This window comes from Esox lucius, chromosome 20 (assembly GCF_011004845.1).
Source record: "Esox lucius isolate fEsoLuc1 chromosome 20, fEsoLuc1.pri, whole genome shotgun sequence".
Lineage (NCBI taxonomy): Eukaryota > Metazoa > Chordata > Actinopteri > Esociformes > Esocidae > Esox > Esox lucius.
In genome coordinates, this window is record NC_047588.1 from 28,430,297 (window position 1) to 28,444,266 (window position 13,970).

The 13,970-nt window shown below is 44.9% G+C and overlaps 1 protein-coding gene across 1 annotated transcript; it reads left to right on the forward strand.

The window, feature by feature from the left end:
* Positions 1-647: 647 nt before the first annotated feature.
* On the forward strand, positions 648-13,879 carry prpf3 (PRP3 pre-mRNA processing factor 3 homolog (yeast)). The gene is made up of 17 exons (XM_020041516.3): positions 648-822; positions 1,259-1,409; positions 1,585-1,715; positions 2,752-2,919; positions 3,062-3,145; positions 3,290-3,573; positions 3,674-3,795; positions 3,996-4,183; positions 4,309-4,475; positions 5,018-5,100; positions 5,381-5,527; positions 5,650-5,749; positions 6,536-6,649; positions 7,025-7,143; positions 12,478-12,555; positions 12,659-12,714; positions 12,854-13,879. Exons 2-17 carry the CDS (start codon positions 1,265-1,267, stop codon positions 13,001-13,003), a joined length of 2,136 nt encoding a protein of 711 aa, XP_019897075.2. The 5' UTR covers positions 648-822; positions 1,259-1,264; the 3' UTR covers positions 13,004-13,879.
* The last annotated feature ends 91 nt before the right edge of the window (positions 13,880-13,970 follow it).

The window sequence follows — 13,970 nt, forward strand, 5'->3', positions numbered from 1 at the left end:
TTACATAGGCACAGCACATTTCTCTCTCTCACTAGACAACATGTATTTTATTTTATCCCCATGAAATAACACCATATACAGATTCTACAGACCTTTTCCAAGTACCCCCAAACCCTGCTTCACATCTGGACAATATATGTTTTGCTTAACAGTTAAAAAGGTATTCCATATACAGTGAATTGCATTGGTAGTGATCAGGGGTGTAGAATTAGGGGAGGACAGGGGTCATTCTGGGATCCATTGACCCTGACCCCGACCCCGCCAATATAAAATAAAAACCTACGGCGTTGGTGGCGATGGAGACACAGGTCAAATGCAGCACGTAAGTTAACTATATTCTGCTAGGAGTAACTTTAGCTTGGTTTATCTCTTTTTAGTGTGAAGAAAATATATTTTTAATGTGGCTCCCCCAACACTGTTATTGTCCAGCGACAGTAGGGACTTCCAATAAGGAAGACCACAGCTTGTCATTTAAATTCTGACTTGGTTTACATTCGTGGTATTCAGTGACAAATGAACTACTTTAAAACGTTTAATTGTAAATCTCGATACATTTTCAGTGATGGAATCAACTCCATTGTAACGTTAGGTGGAAACAATTAGCCAGTTTAATTCATGATGTTAACAGTAGAAGAAGTTGTCTTGTTTCCGCTTCCGGGTTCAGAATTCAGAACGTCGTGTGAACGCCGCGCTCTAGAAAGTTTGTCACTGACAAACATCGCGGCTCATATTTCTTATGTATTTTTTTAATTTTCATGTTTTATAATATAAGAGGTAGATACCAGGATATATTTAGCCGTTAAGGACAACATAGTCTCTTTGGTAAGTTGATCTCCCCTAATGTTGTGTTAATCTAGCTAGCTGGTTAGCCTATGTGTGCTTAGTTGGGGAAATCATTTGTAGCATGCTGCTTGCTAGAAAGCTATTATAGTTCAATGTGTTAATAATGTTAGTTGAGCGATACCTAGCCACCTCTTGAGATAATGTAGGTGAACCACCAGTAGCATGACTACAGGCAAGCGAAAACGATATATAAATTGTTGACTAACTTTGCTAGCTAGCTATCGATAACAACCTTAACTTTAGTAACGTTGGCTAACTTAAGGTAGCCAAGCAAGCAGGCACACGTGACGTTGGACTGTTGTTTGTCAACTTTGCTAGTCACTTATCACAGACACTTTAGCTAATGTTATGTAGTTAGCAAGTTCGTTTGTTTTTTGGATGATTGTTTAGTTACCGACTACCTTGTGCTGTACAGTAGAGGATGTCTCTTCCTAAACGGGAGGTGGAGGAGCTGCGGCCCTGGGTGGAGCGGACAGTGAAGAAGGTGCTGGGCTTCTCTGAGCCTACTGTCGTCACTGCGGCTCTGCACTGTGTGGGAAAGGGCCTGGATAAGAGGAAGACCACAGGTGTGTGTATTTTTGTGGAACAATGAAGGACGTTGATATTTTATCTTCTGCTCTGTTTTTCCCAAACATCTGCTTTTGTCTGGCCATGACAAAAGTTGCAAAGAAACAGAGTTATTAATCTGTGTTTTTTTAAACCTGTTTGTTGACCCATCACCTCTAACTTTTGACCCCCCAGACCAGCTTCGTCCGTTCCTGGATGACTCAGCTGGAGGGTTTGTGGAGAGACTGTTTGAGGCCCTGGAAGAGAGCCGCAGTTCCCGTGGCAACAAGGGCACAGGGGAGAGGAACCGCAAGAGGGACCTGAAGGTAGACCTAAACCCTTTACCTCTGTTTATTATCCAGGGATGTAATTATACACATTAGTGCTGAAACGTTTGGTATGCGTTTGGGAACATCCATTCAGATCGCATGGTGAACCTGAATTGATACTTGATTGACTAAATAAACACTAGAACAATATTCATATTTCCAAGCCTATGCATCATCCCATGCATGCATGTCAGATTATGCCCATGCATGCATGTCAGATTATGCCCATGCATGCATGTCAGATTATGCCCATGCATGCATGTCAGATTATGCCCATGCATAATCTGACATGTCTGAAAAAGAGGATGGGGTAAAAAAACAGAACCACCTAATTTCACAATTTCAGTGGTCAGATCCAGAACCACTGAGTGGTTGGGCTATACTGAATGGTCATTCTTGTGTGTTTGTTAGAACTTGTCTACTTTGAAATGCATGTCTGCAGTAACTTAAATTGCTCTGCATTCCTTCTGAACAAAATGTAGATATAGTGCAGGGTTTAGCCTAAGAAACATTATTGATGCTCAGTGAGAACAATGGCAGAATGTCTTTCTGGTTCCTTGTTGATCCATAGACTTTCACTGGCCAGCCACTGGCCTCTCCTCATGGGTAATTTGGTTGTTAGTCTGTGATGTTACATCTAGCAATAAGCAATGCATCTATTTCAAATGCTTGCTGGGCTTCCTGGAAAGCACTAACCAGCACTTAGGTTCCTACTCTTTCATAACTGAAAACATCTGCTGCCAATGAACTCTGGACACTTGGTGCCAGAAAATCATCTCAACTACCTCAGGAAGACAGTTAAAATATGACATCTTGATACCATTGGTCTTTGTTTACACTGAATGCGGATAAGAAAATGTAGCTTTAGAAGTTAAACTCAATGTTGCTAATTGTTACTTTGCTTGCTGCTTTTGTTTCTTGCCTATTTGCCCTGGGAGAAGGACATTATGAGTGGTGATTTTCAGGGGTTGTTTTTGAAATGCCCATTCCTCTGGTTAAACCTCTGGCCAATGACAGACTGACGTTTCCTCAGGATGTGTTTGGTGATGAGGCCGAGGTTGGTGCAGGTCGAGAGATCTCGGAGCAAGACGACGGTGCACCTGTCAAGAGGAAACGTGTCCCCCGCTTTGAGGAGGTGGAAGAACCAGAGGTCCTACCTGGACCCCCTGCTGAGAGTCCTGGCATGCTCACTAAGATACAGGTACCGGATCACATGAAGGTCCAGACGCACACACCCTCTCCGATAGACACGCAGCCCAGTGACCAAGGACCTGCTTACATGTGCCACCTGTCAAGATGCTTGATGAATGTTTGTTCATTCTCCACCCTCTCTCCACCCTCAGATTAAGCAGATGATGGAGGCTGCCACCAGACAGATAGAGGAGAGGAAGAAACAGCTGAGCTTCGTCCCGGTGACTTCCCAGCCGGTGAGACTAACCTTCCCGTTCTCCCTTACATGATGGATTGGGTGCCTTTTCTCATTTTTATCCATTACATAATGTAAACGGGCGACTGGCCTTTTGGTCTGTGTTTTTTACCCCGCCATACAATAATTAGTCTCATCTCTCCAGAGGCTGCCCCTACCGTCTCCCCAGCCTGACCCCCCCCTGGCCTCTCGTCTGCTCGCTGTTGCCTCTTCGCCCTCCCTGGGCTCGGCCCAGTCCATCGCTCCTTCTCAGGCTGCCACCTTCATGAACGACGCCATAGAGAAGGCTAGGAAAGCTGCAGAACTGCAGGCCCGTATCCAGTCCCAGTTGGCCATGAAGCCTGGTATACTGGGAGCCATTGGAAATGCTGGAGGACCACATAACTTGGTGGCTTTGGCAAACCTACATGCGATGGGGATAGCTCCACCGTGAGTCGCGTAGTTACACCACACTACCCATGATTACGCACTTCTGTGAATAATGTCATTTATGGAAGGCTTCGTAACGTACGTGTGTGTGTGTGTGTAGGAAGGTGGCAGAGGCCCGTGAGTCAAACAAGCCCGCCCCTTTGATTTTGGATGACATGGGTCGCACCGTGGACGCCAGTGGCAACGAAGTTGAGCTCACACACCGTATGCCCACCTTGAAAGGTACTACACACTCCTCTGCTCACACTGTAGGCCTCCTCTCCAACCCAGACCTGCTGTCACACACCTGTTCACACACCTGTTCACACACCTGTTCACACACCTGTTCACACACCTGTTCACACACCTGTTCACACACCTGTTCACACACCTGTTCACACACCTGTTCACACACCTGTTCACACACCTTCTCCATCCCTCAGCTAATATCCGCGCCGTAAAGAGGGAACAGTTCCGCCAGCAACTGAAGGAGAAGCCTGGTGACGATTTGGAGTCCACTTCCTATTTTGATGGGCGTGTTACCATAGCACCCGCCCAGCGTCCACGGAAGGGCTTTAAGTTTCATGAGCAGGGGCGTTTCGAGAAGATCGCCCAGAGGATCAGAACAAAGGTACCGACTTTCAGCATCACATTCTAACCACCAACATATCCTTTTGTCCTTTTGACCTTGCAAGATTTTCATCAACATGTAGTCAATACATCTGAGCTGAAAAATACATCCGTTTCCTTGTCCAGGCCCAGTTGGAGAAGTTGCAGACTGAGATTGCCCAGGCAGCCAAAAAGACAGGGATCCAGGCATCCACCAAGCTTGCTCTCTTCGCCCCCAAGAAGGAGCTCTTGGAGGGGGAGGTGCCCCACATTGAGTGGTGGGACTCCTACATCCTGCCCTCCAACATTGATCTGTAAGAAATAAAATCCCACTTGATTAGTTCAATACAGTCATCCAAACACCTTTACATCCCACTTGATTAGTTCAATACAGTCATCCAAACACCTTTACATCCCACTTGATTAGTTCAATACAGTCATCCAAACACCTTTACATCCCACTTGATTAGTTCAATACAGTCATCCAAACACCTTTACATCCCACTTGATTAGTTCAATACAGTCATCCAAACACCTTTACATCCCACTTGATTAGTTCAATACAGTCATCCAAACACCTTTACATCCCACTTGATTAGTTCAATACAGTCATCCAAACACCTTTACATCCCACTTGATTAGTTCAATACAGTCATCCAAACACCTTTACATCCCACTTGATTAGTTCAATACAGTCATCCAAACACCTTTACATCCCACTTTGTTAATTCAGTATGGTCACCCTCACACATTGTATTCTGTTGATTTAAAAACATTGTTATGAAAGCCCTTTCTGTTAGTTTTGCTGATCACATCTCTGCTCTGTATTTTTTTTATATTTGTATTTATCTCTCAGATCCACAGAGATTGGTTTTGAGCAGGTGGAGTTTTTTGGAGTTACAAACCTGGTGGAGCATCCAGCCCAGATCAGCCCCCCAGGTGACTACGCGCACACAGGCACTGACAGGCAGGCGCACAGAGAGAGGGGGGGAGAATGGCTGGCACAGAGAGAGGGGGGGAGAATGGCTGGCACAGAGAGAGGGAGACACACACACACACACACACACACAGGATTTCTGCATGTCAGTGGATCTTTGATAGTTTGATAGTTTTTTTGTGTTTCTAGGTAAATTGTTTTGCTTGTAATTGTTTGTTTGTATTCTGTCAATGTTACTGTAAAAGCCAAATGTACTAACTCTGTCTCCCTGCCATTCTCCAGTGGACACAGACAAGCCAGGAGGGACGCTGGGGGTGTACCTGACTAAGAAAGAACAGAAGAAGCTGAGGAGACAGACTCGCCGTGAGGGACAAAAAGAACTTCAGGAGAAAGTCCGACTGGGCCTCATGCCCCCACCAGAACCCAAGGGTAGGACGGAGACTGAGTTTTCTGATCATTAGGCCTGCATGTTTTTCATCTATACAAGTCGTTATCGCTGACCTACGCATGTTTGGTTGCTATTTAAATTGAGAGTGTGTTTGTCTCTTCAGTACGCATCTCTAACCTGATGAGAGTGCTGGGTACTGAGGCAGTTCAGGACCCTACTAAGGTAGAGGCCCACGTCAGAGCGCAAATGGCTAAAAGGCAGAAGTAAGTCATAGCACTTCACACTCCCTTTCTCCTCTCACTCACCAAGCCATGACTAGCCCCCTTTCTCCTCCTACCTCCTCCCAGCCGTCACTACCCCTCTCTCTCACCTCCTACCTCCTCCCGGCCGTCACTACCCCTCTCTCTCACCTCCTACCTCCTCCCGGCCGTCACTACCCCTCTCTCTCACCTCCTACCTCCTCCCGGCCGTCACTACCCCTCTCTCTCACCTCCTACCTCCTCCCGGCCGTCACTACCCCTCTCTCTCACCTCCTACCTCCTCCCGGCCGTCACTACCCCTCTCTCTCACCTCCTACCTCCTCCCGGCCGTCACTACCCCTCTCTCTCACCTCCTACCTCCTCCCGGCCGTCACTACCCCTCTCTCTCACCTCCTACCTCCTCCCGGCCGTCACTACCCCTCTCTCCCCACCTCCTCCCGGCCGTCACTACCCCTCTCTCCCCACCTCCTCCCGGCCGTCACTACCCCTCTCTCCCCACCTCCTCCCGGCCGTCACTACCCCTCTCTCCCCACCTCCTCCCGGCCGTCACTACCCCTCTCTCCCCACCTCCTCCCGGCCGTCACTACCCCTCTCTCCCCACCTCCTCCCGGCCGTCACTACCCCTCTCTCCCCACCTCCTACCTCCTCCCGGCCGTCACTACCCCTCTTTCGCCTTCCACTTACACCAAGTTGTCACTGCTTCTCTCTCACAGCCATGAATAGTTCCTCTTTCTCCCCCCATTCCATATATCGATATATATCACCAGCTCTGTCTGTGTGTTTCCTTAGGGCTCATGAGGAGGCTAATGCAGCTCGGAAACTTACAACAGAGCAAAGGAAAGAGAAGAAGGTCAAGAAACTCAAGGAGGACCTCAGTATTGGAGTTCACATCGCAGTGTATAGGTACATTTGGGTTTAACACTGGAAAGCAAACTTCTGTCTTGTACATTTCTGTGTGTGTTTCCCGGACGGTGCTGATCACATTCCCAGACACATTTTTCTGGAATCTGGTTAGTCAGTGCTATTGCATGAAACTAGAAATATATTATAATCGGTCTTAAAATGTTGAATTACATTTGTATAGGGAATGAATCATTGAAAAAATATTTACATTCAACAATTTACCTTTGTCAAAATCCTTATGAAACAGCTTAGATAAGTGTTTTCTGGTTGCATTGCTAATAAATATTCTCCCAGATGGGGAAGGATTATCCTGATTATAGGTATTCCCGCGATATTTCCAGCCGTGTGTCAGCTTGCTCACTTCCTCTCCCTCAGGATCCGTAACCTACACAACCCAGCTAAGAAGTTCAAAGTGGAGGCCAATGCCAACCAGTTGTATCTCACAGGCACCGTGGTTCTGCACAGAGACATCAACATCGTTGTGGTCGAGGGAGGTGAGTGGGAGGGGATGGGGGTGAGAGGAGAATCTGACTTTCCTTTCAAACTGCACACATCAGCTGGTGGGCTGTAGAAGAGTGAACCGACGGGCAGTCTCCGTAATGAGTGTGTTTGTTTTAGTGTTTCCCTCTTACTGTAAAAACAGCGGCAGCCTGCTTGCTGCTAAAATGTGATGCTGCGTCACAGAAAAACAGCTGAGCGCAGTTTACCTTCGCGCCCTTTAATATGGCACCAGCATCAGAGCAGAGCAACAACATCCTGCACACGACATTCGGAGTATCAAGCCTTGGAGTGAGGTCAAAGAAACAGCTGGCTGTGTCTGTGCATGCTTACGTTTGCGTTCAACTAATCCATGTCTGTGACCTTGATATAAAGAAGGTAGCCATCGTCTGAACGACAACCAAATGTAAGAAGTAAACTAGCTAACCTACTGTCACAACTTGATGGTTACAATAGATTAGCATCATGCTGGAGACAGGAATTTGGCATCAACAATATGACTTCCAATTGTTGTATTTTAATACGTCTGCGGTGTGTCTGTATCAGAACGTTTTATTGCCAAGTAAGTTTCACAACAAACTGTTCTGGTCTGTTTGTGCAGCAATTTTGTGCAAAAGAAATAAAAACAAATAAGAATATCTTCTAACTTCAGGAATACAAATCTCTCCAGTTAGGAAGCATAAGCGATTGTGAATCAGTGTCACCTGTTTTGGTGTAAATGAAAGTGACAACCGGTGCACTGGAGAGGCAACAGCAAGACAACCCCCAAAAAGGGAATGGTTTTGCAGGTGGTGGCCACAGACAGTGGATCTCTCCTTATCTTTCCTGACTGATTCTTCTATAGTTTTAAAATGTAATGGTGTCCTTGTCACAACTGTTAGCATGAGGTGGTACCTGCAGCCCATTCAGGTTGCACAGGTTTTCCAGCTCATCCTGGATGGCACATCCGTCGCAAGGTTTGCTGTGTCTCCCAGTACATTCTCAAGAGCATGGAGGAGATACCAGGAGATGGGCTGTTACACAAGAAGTGCTAGACAGGATCATAGAAGGGCATCAACCCAGCAGCAGGACTGGTATCTGCTCCTTTGGGCAAAGCAGAACAGGAGGAGCACTGCCAGAGCCCTACAAAATGACCTCCAGCAGGCTACTGGTGTGCACATTTCTGACTAAACTCAGAAACCGACTCCATGAGGGTGGCATCAAGGCTGACGTCCTCTAGTGGCACCTGTACTCACAATGCCCGGCCTCGTGGTCAGAGTGTGTAGGCAGTTCCTGGATGACGAAGGCATTGATGCTATTGACTGGCCCTCACGTTCCCCAGACCTGAATCCAATTGAGAACCTCTGGGAAGTTATGTACCTACACCAATTAGCACCACAGACTTTCCAGGAGCTCACTGATGCCCTGATCCAGGTCTGTGAGGGCATCCCTCAGGACACCATCCGCCGTCTCATCAGGAGCATTTCCAAATATTGTCTGGAATGCATACAAGCACCTGGGGGCACATTGAGTTGCCGTGATAAAAATCTCGCAATTTGGAACAGCCTTTGATTTCAGTTGTGTTTACTTGGATTTTCGGTGTGAGTTTGAATCCAGCCCTCAATTGGTTGGTGATTTTGGTTTCCATTGGCTGTTGTTAGGTCATTTTGTTCTCAATAAATTACACAATGTAAAGTAAAGATTTTAATATATCTTTAATATATTTTGTTCATCGAGACCCAATGTGTGATTTAAGTGTTCCCTTATTTTTTGCTAGAATTTTCCAGTTGAGGTTTGTGTGTGTATTTGGGAAAGGGTTATAGATTTCTCCAGTTGAGGGTTGTGTGTATGTATGTGGGGAGCGGCCTATAGTCCGTTTGGTTCCGGGGGCATGTTCCTGAAGCCTACTGCTGTAAGAAAGAAACCGTTCCTGTGGCGAGAGGTTTTGGTCCTGATAGATCTCAGCCTTCTGCCGGAGGGGAGAGTTCACGTCTAAGGTGAGAGGGACCAGCTCCAGTCTTTGCTGATCGCCTCCGCGTCCTGGAGGTGTGTTAGTCTTTTAGGGACTGCAGATTGCAGCCAACCACCCTCCATGCAGAGCGCATGATGCCCTTGTTTTTGGCGTGGCTGCAGCGTGCCAGACGGTGATGGAGGAGGTCAGGATGGACTCTGAGGGCAGTCCATCATAGTCTTTGGCAGGTTGAACTTGCCGCAGGAAGTCCATCCTCCGCTGAGCTTTCTTTGAAAGCGGGGTGAGGCTCAGCTCCCACTTGAGGTCCTGGGCGATGGAGGTGCAGCTGTTGGTGTACAGGGAAAAGAGGTGGGGAAAGGACACGACACAGCCTTGAGGGGAGCCGGTGCTGAATGGTCAGAGGGTCAGACAAGTGCTTCCCCAGCCTCATGTGCTGCCTCCTGTTGGACAGGAAGGCTGTGATCCACCTGCGTGTGGACTTGGGCACATCCAGTTGGGATAGCTTGTCTTGGAGCAATGCAGGAATTATGGTGTTGAATGTGGAACTGAAGTCCAAAAACAGGATTATTGTGTAGGTTCCGGGGATATAGTGTGTGTGTTGTGTACATTTTCAAAGGAAAACTGTGGGTAACAATATAAACAAAACTATTAGTTACAATTAAAATTATTCTTTTACATTAGTTAAAAAATAATATAAGGTGGAGCACATTGAGAAATGGTTATGGTAAGTTATTTAGAGAACATATCTAATATCAAAAATCCTATTTTGATGTTGATATTGTTGTTAATTTGCTTGTCCTCATTAGCTATGGAGAAGCATTGTTATAATTCCAACTACACTTTTCCATCCCCCCACTGTGGTGTAGAAGGGATACCTTTTGTGGAAAAACTATTTTGCGCTAGAGTGAATGTATTGTATGAAATTCTCAGGAGTTTGTAAAGTTACAAATCTAATGTGAAATCATGGGGCACTGTGTGCTACATCCAGCAAAACTATACAGGTGCTGGTCATATAATTAGAATATCATCAAAAAGTTGATTTATTTCAGTAATTCCATTCAAAAAGTGAAACTTGTATAATGTATACATTAATTCCACACAGACTGATATTTCAAGTGTTTATTTCTTTTAATTTTGATGATTATAACTGACAACTAATGAAAACCCCAAATTCAGTATCTCAGAAAATTTGAATATTGTGAAAAGGTTCATTATTGAAGACACCTGGTGCCACACTCTAAATCAGCTAATTAACTCAAAACACCTGCAAAGGCCTTTAAATGGTTTCCCAGTCTAGTTCTGTAGGCTACACAATCATGGGGAAGACTGCTGACTTGACAGCTGTCTTAAGGGTGACCATTGACCCCATGCACAAGGAGGTCAAGACACAAAAGGTCATTGCTAAAGAGGCTGGCTGTTCACAGAGCTCTGTGTCCAAGCACATTAATAGAGAGGCGAAGGGAAGGAAAAGATGTGGTACAAGCAATAGGAGCCTGGAGAGGATTGTGAAGAAAAAAAAAAAACATTCAATAATGTGGGGGAGATTCACAGAGTGGACTGCAGCTGGAGTCAGTGCTTCAAGAACCACCGTGCACAGACATATGCAAGACATGGGTTTCAGCTGTCGCATTCCTTGTGTCAAGCCACTCTTGAACAAGACACAGTGTCAGAAGTGTCTCGCCTGGGCTAAAGACAAAAAGGACTGGACTGCTGCTGAGTGGTCCAAAGTTATGTTCTCTGATGAAAGTATATTTTGCATTTCCTTTGGAAATCAAGGTCCTAGAGTCTGGAGGAAGAGAGGAGAGGCACAGAATCCACTTTGCTTTAAGTCCAGTGTAAAGTTTCCACAGTCAGTGATGGTTTAGGGTGCCATGTCATCTGCTGGTGTTGGTCCACTGTGTTTTCTGAGGTCCATGGTCATCGCAGCCGTCTACCAGGAAGTTTTAGAGCACTTCATGCTTCCTGCTGCTGACCAACTTAATGGAGATGCAGATTTCATTTTCCAACTGGACTTGGCACCTGCACACAGTGCCAAAGCTGCCAGTACCTGGTTTAAGGACCATGGTATCCCTGTTCATAATTGGCCAGCAAACTCGCCTGACCTTAACCCTATAGAAAATCGATGCAGAAGAGCTGAAGGCCACTATCAGAGCAACCTGGGCTCTCATAACACCTGAGCAGTGCCACAGACTGATCGACTCCATGCCACGCTGCAGTAATTCAGGCAAAAGGAGCCCCAACTAAGCATTGAGTGCTGTACATGCTCATACTTTTCATGTTCATACTTTTCAGTTGGTTAACATTTCTATAATCATTTTTCTGTTTTGGTCTTGAGTAATATTCTAGTTTTCGGATATACTAAATCTGGGATTTTCATTATTTGTCAGTTATATTCATCACAATTAAAATAAATAAACATTTGAAATATATCAGTCTGTGTGTAATGAATGAATATAATATACAAGTTTCACTTTTTGAATGGAATTACTGAAAGAAAAAAAACTTTTTGATGATATTCTAATTATATGACCAGCACCTGTATATTCTACCCCCTCTTTAACCCCCAATGCAACACACTATACTGTACATGGAATCCATATTGCCTCATTAGTTAGTGGCTTTTATTTTGAGTCTTGCAGTTTTAGAGAATGGTTAATTGAGGGCGAGTACTTCCGTTGTTATTATTAGATAGTATTGTCAAATAGTGTTAAGAAAATAAAGTTGACAAGAGAGACTGGTGTACAGGGAGGACGTTTTAGCATTTCATGCATCAAGCCATTGTGTCGTTGATGGCGGTGTCGGGCCACAACCCGCCCTCCTGCTGTTGGAACATGAAAGTAGGGGAAATGCTGTATTTTGGTTCTTTTTCCCTTCTTACCTGGCTCCCCAGGGATTCACGTACCATGGTCTACCGGCTGAGCTATACAGGACATTTGAGTGTTAGTATTGAGTTGAATAGTAGCTTACAACAGCATATGTTAGGTATTTCCTGGTGTCTTTATCGATATGTTTTCAGTTTGACACATATTTTGTGTAATGAATACACTCCTAGTGACATTGCAGTTAACGGTCTCCTGTATGTAAATATTTAGTGATACAGAAAGTGGATAACAAACCATTTAGTAGCTCAATTCCTCTTGCCTTTAAAAAATTGGGATGGGTCAGTGACATGATTTTGAGGTAATGTTGATTTAGTGTCCGGTCTGTCATGAGCCCCCTGACTGAGACTTAGCCAGAGAGACTTGTGACTTGACTACAACACTACGATTAAGTTACACGCCTACAATCACCATATGTTCTCATAGAAATATCCTTCTCCTTCTGACCTGTTAGTTTCTTCCCAAAAATTGACTGAATGACCAATGTCCTTTTCTCTCAGGTCCCAAGGCCCAGAAGAAGTTCAAGAGGCTAATGCTAAATAGAATTAAGTGGGAGGAACATAACTCTAAGAGAGATGGTGAGACAGGCCTTCATTATCATTATATGTTTACCCTATATAATGCTTGACTGGTAGAACTTCAATATAGTTGTTAGTGAATAACCTCTGTCTTCCCGGTCAGATCCAGATGCAGATGATGAAACCAAAAGGAACAACAAGTGCAGCCTGGTCTGGGAGGTGAGTCATTAGAAATTTGAATTGAGCAGGAAAGCCACTGTGCAGTTGATCTTTTCATGATCCTGGGTCAACACGTTCATCCTATAGTGGATTAATTGTGAACACATGCCATCCTGATCTTTTCCCCTATCCCTTCCAGGGCACGGCTAAGGATCGTAACTTTGGGGAGATGAAGTTTAAGCAGTGTCCTACAGAGAACATGGCCAGAGAACACTTTAAGAAGCACGGCACAGAACACTACTGGGACCTTGCTCTGAGCCAGAGTGTGCTGGAGAGCACTGATGACTGATGGGTTGGGGGAGGGGCATCTGAGAGCTGAGGAGGTAGAAGGAGCTTGCAACCACTGGTCCTTGGTCAGATAGTTGTTTATACTTTTAATTGTTAGGGAAGGGGTTCGGTAGATAGTTCTGATCATAGATCAGTGGTGAAAGGCATTGTTACCTCAAGCCCCAGAGACATGTAAATGTCAGGGGTTAATGGTCAGATCGCTGATCTGGATTGGTCCCCTTACACATTCACAACCCCAGCCCAGATTTGTTATGCTGGGCGCCTGCCTGTTATTGTGTGAGGCCTTGACAGGGACAAGATAATGGAGGTGTGTGAGAGATGATAGAATAGGAGGGATATGGTGTGTATTGATATTGAGTGGGTGTTACACCATTCTCCGATCATGTTTTGTGGGAGAGTTGATAACTGTGTGAATGTTTGAGACATCCATGTTCCTAGTAGTGAGGTTGTCATTCAGTCAGTCTGTTGCTGTGCGTCAGTGTTTTTGTTTTAATAACATGTCTGACAAATCTCTCCACTGACTGAGTGCTCTAAAGCTTGCTCTTGGCTTCAACCTGAACAGTTATTGAGCTTAAGACCAGACCATTCTATTCTGTATATAAAAATGTTGCTGCACTGTACTATTACGTAAGCAAAAGCCCTGTTTTGAATAAATAAGAACCAACCCATGACTTTTTGTTTCATGTTTTGTTCTCTTTTTAAGAAAATTGCCACCATGTTTTTATTTTAAGAATGAGTGCACAGATTATTAAAGTATTGACTGACCTAATGTTGTTATTGTTTATTTTTAGTTATTTTGGAGGGCTATATCTTTGTCCCATCTGATCTGTATACGTTTATATGAATGTTGCAAATAAACACATACAGGGCAATATAATCAACTATTTCAGCTGCCTCATTGGATTTGTTATGCATGTGATGAGATCCCATTTTTATAATACTTGCAAATTGCATTCAAACATACAGGC

Coding starts and splice junctions, on each gene's coding strand:
- prpf3 (XM_020041516.3), top strand. CDS start 1,265: ATGTCTCTTCCTAAACGGGAGGTGGAGGAGCTGCGGCCCTGGGTGGAG. Junction 2,920..3,061: donor GCATGCTCACTAAGATACAG/GTACCGGATCAC, acceptor CTCCACCCTCAG/ATTAAGCAGATGATGGAGGC. Junction 12,556..12,658: donor ACATAACTCTAAGAGAGATG/GTGAGACAGGCC, acceptor CTTCCCGGTCAG/ATCCAGATGCAGATGATGAA.